Consider the following 876-nt stretch of genomic DNA (forward strand, 5'->3'; position numbering starts at 1 on the left):
TATTTTGAACTAATTAATAAAATTAATCAATTATTTTTTTTAAAAGAAGAAAGAAAAAATACCAAATAAAGCAATAGCCATGGTTGAAATTGTATTTAAATATCCAGCAGACTCAGAATCAGATGTAGTTCCTTTTGTACAAAAGCATTTAACTCCAGCAATTCCATTAACTTGGCAAACTTCACATTTATACATTTTTTGATTGTCTTTTCTTTCACTTTTATCACATTTATTGTTTGGATAAACACCTAACCATAAATACCCTTTCTCTTCGTCGAATTTACAGTAATCCTTTTTATCAGTACCACATGGAAGACATTCCTCTGTATAATACACTCTTGCTGTATCATTAGAGTGTAAACATTTATCATCATCTATACTTACAGCAGTCTGTGCAACATATTCAGGTAATTTCCAATTTGAAGTGTACATGGATTACCTACACAAAGAATTTTCTTAGTAAATTCCTCAGTAATATCATATACACTTGTAATGTAGTCATCTCCTTCACAACTCGAAGTTTCACTATATGTGGTGACAGAAATTTCAGTTTCACTGATCTTTCTATATATTGAGGATATCTTCGATGAAACATAATTACATTTACCAAATTCAACTCCAGTGTAACCACTTAATGGGAGCCCTGTACCCAAATCAATATTCATAATAAAATACTCTGACATTGCAACAGAAATGAACAGTACAAAACATAATGCCTTCATTTGATATGTGATTTATCAGTTACTCTTCTTTAAATACTTCATTTGTCATTATTTCCATTTTTTATCATTTCATAAATTTTCATGTTTAACTTATCCTTCATTCTCTTAAAACTTCTCTTTTTATATATTTTGCATGAAAATATAATAAGAAAAT

At 28.5% G+C, this 876-nt stretch overlaps 1 protein-coding gene across 1 annotated transcript, besides 1 other annotated feature; it reads right to left on the bottom strand.

Annotated features, from left to right (window-relative positions):
* Positions 1-10: 10 nt before the first annotated feature.
* Positions 11-45: a sequence feature (AT_rich).
* On the bottom strand, positions 40-432 carry EDI_133530 (uncharacterized protein; the record flags this gene model as incomplete). Its single annotated transcript, XM_001734515.1, has 1 exon — positions 40-432. One exon carries the CDS (start codon positions 430-432, stop codon positions 40-42), a length of 393 nt encoding a protein of 130 aa, XP_001734567.1.
* Between the last annotated feature and the right edge of the window lie 444 nt (positions 433-876).

This window comes from Entamoeba dispar, genomic scaffold, assembly GCF_000209125.1.
Source record: "Entamoeba dispar SAW760 scf_1105229458361 genomic scaffold, whole genome shotgun sequence".
NCBI lineage: Eukaryota > Evosea > Mastigamoebida > Endamoebidae > Entamoeba > Entamoeba dispar.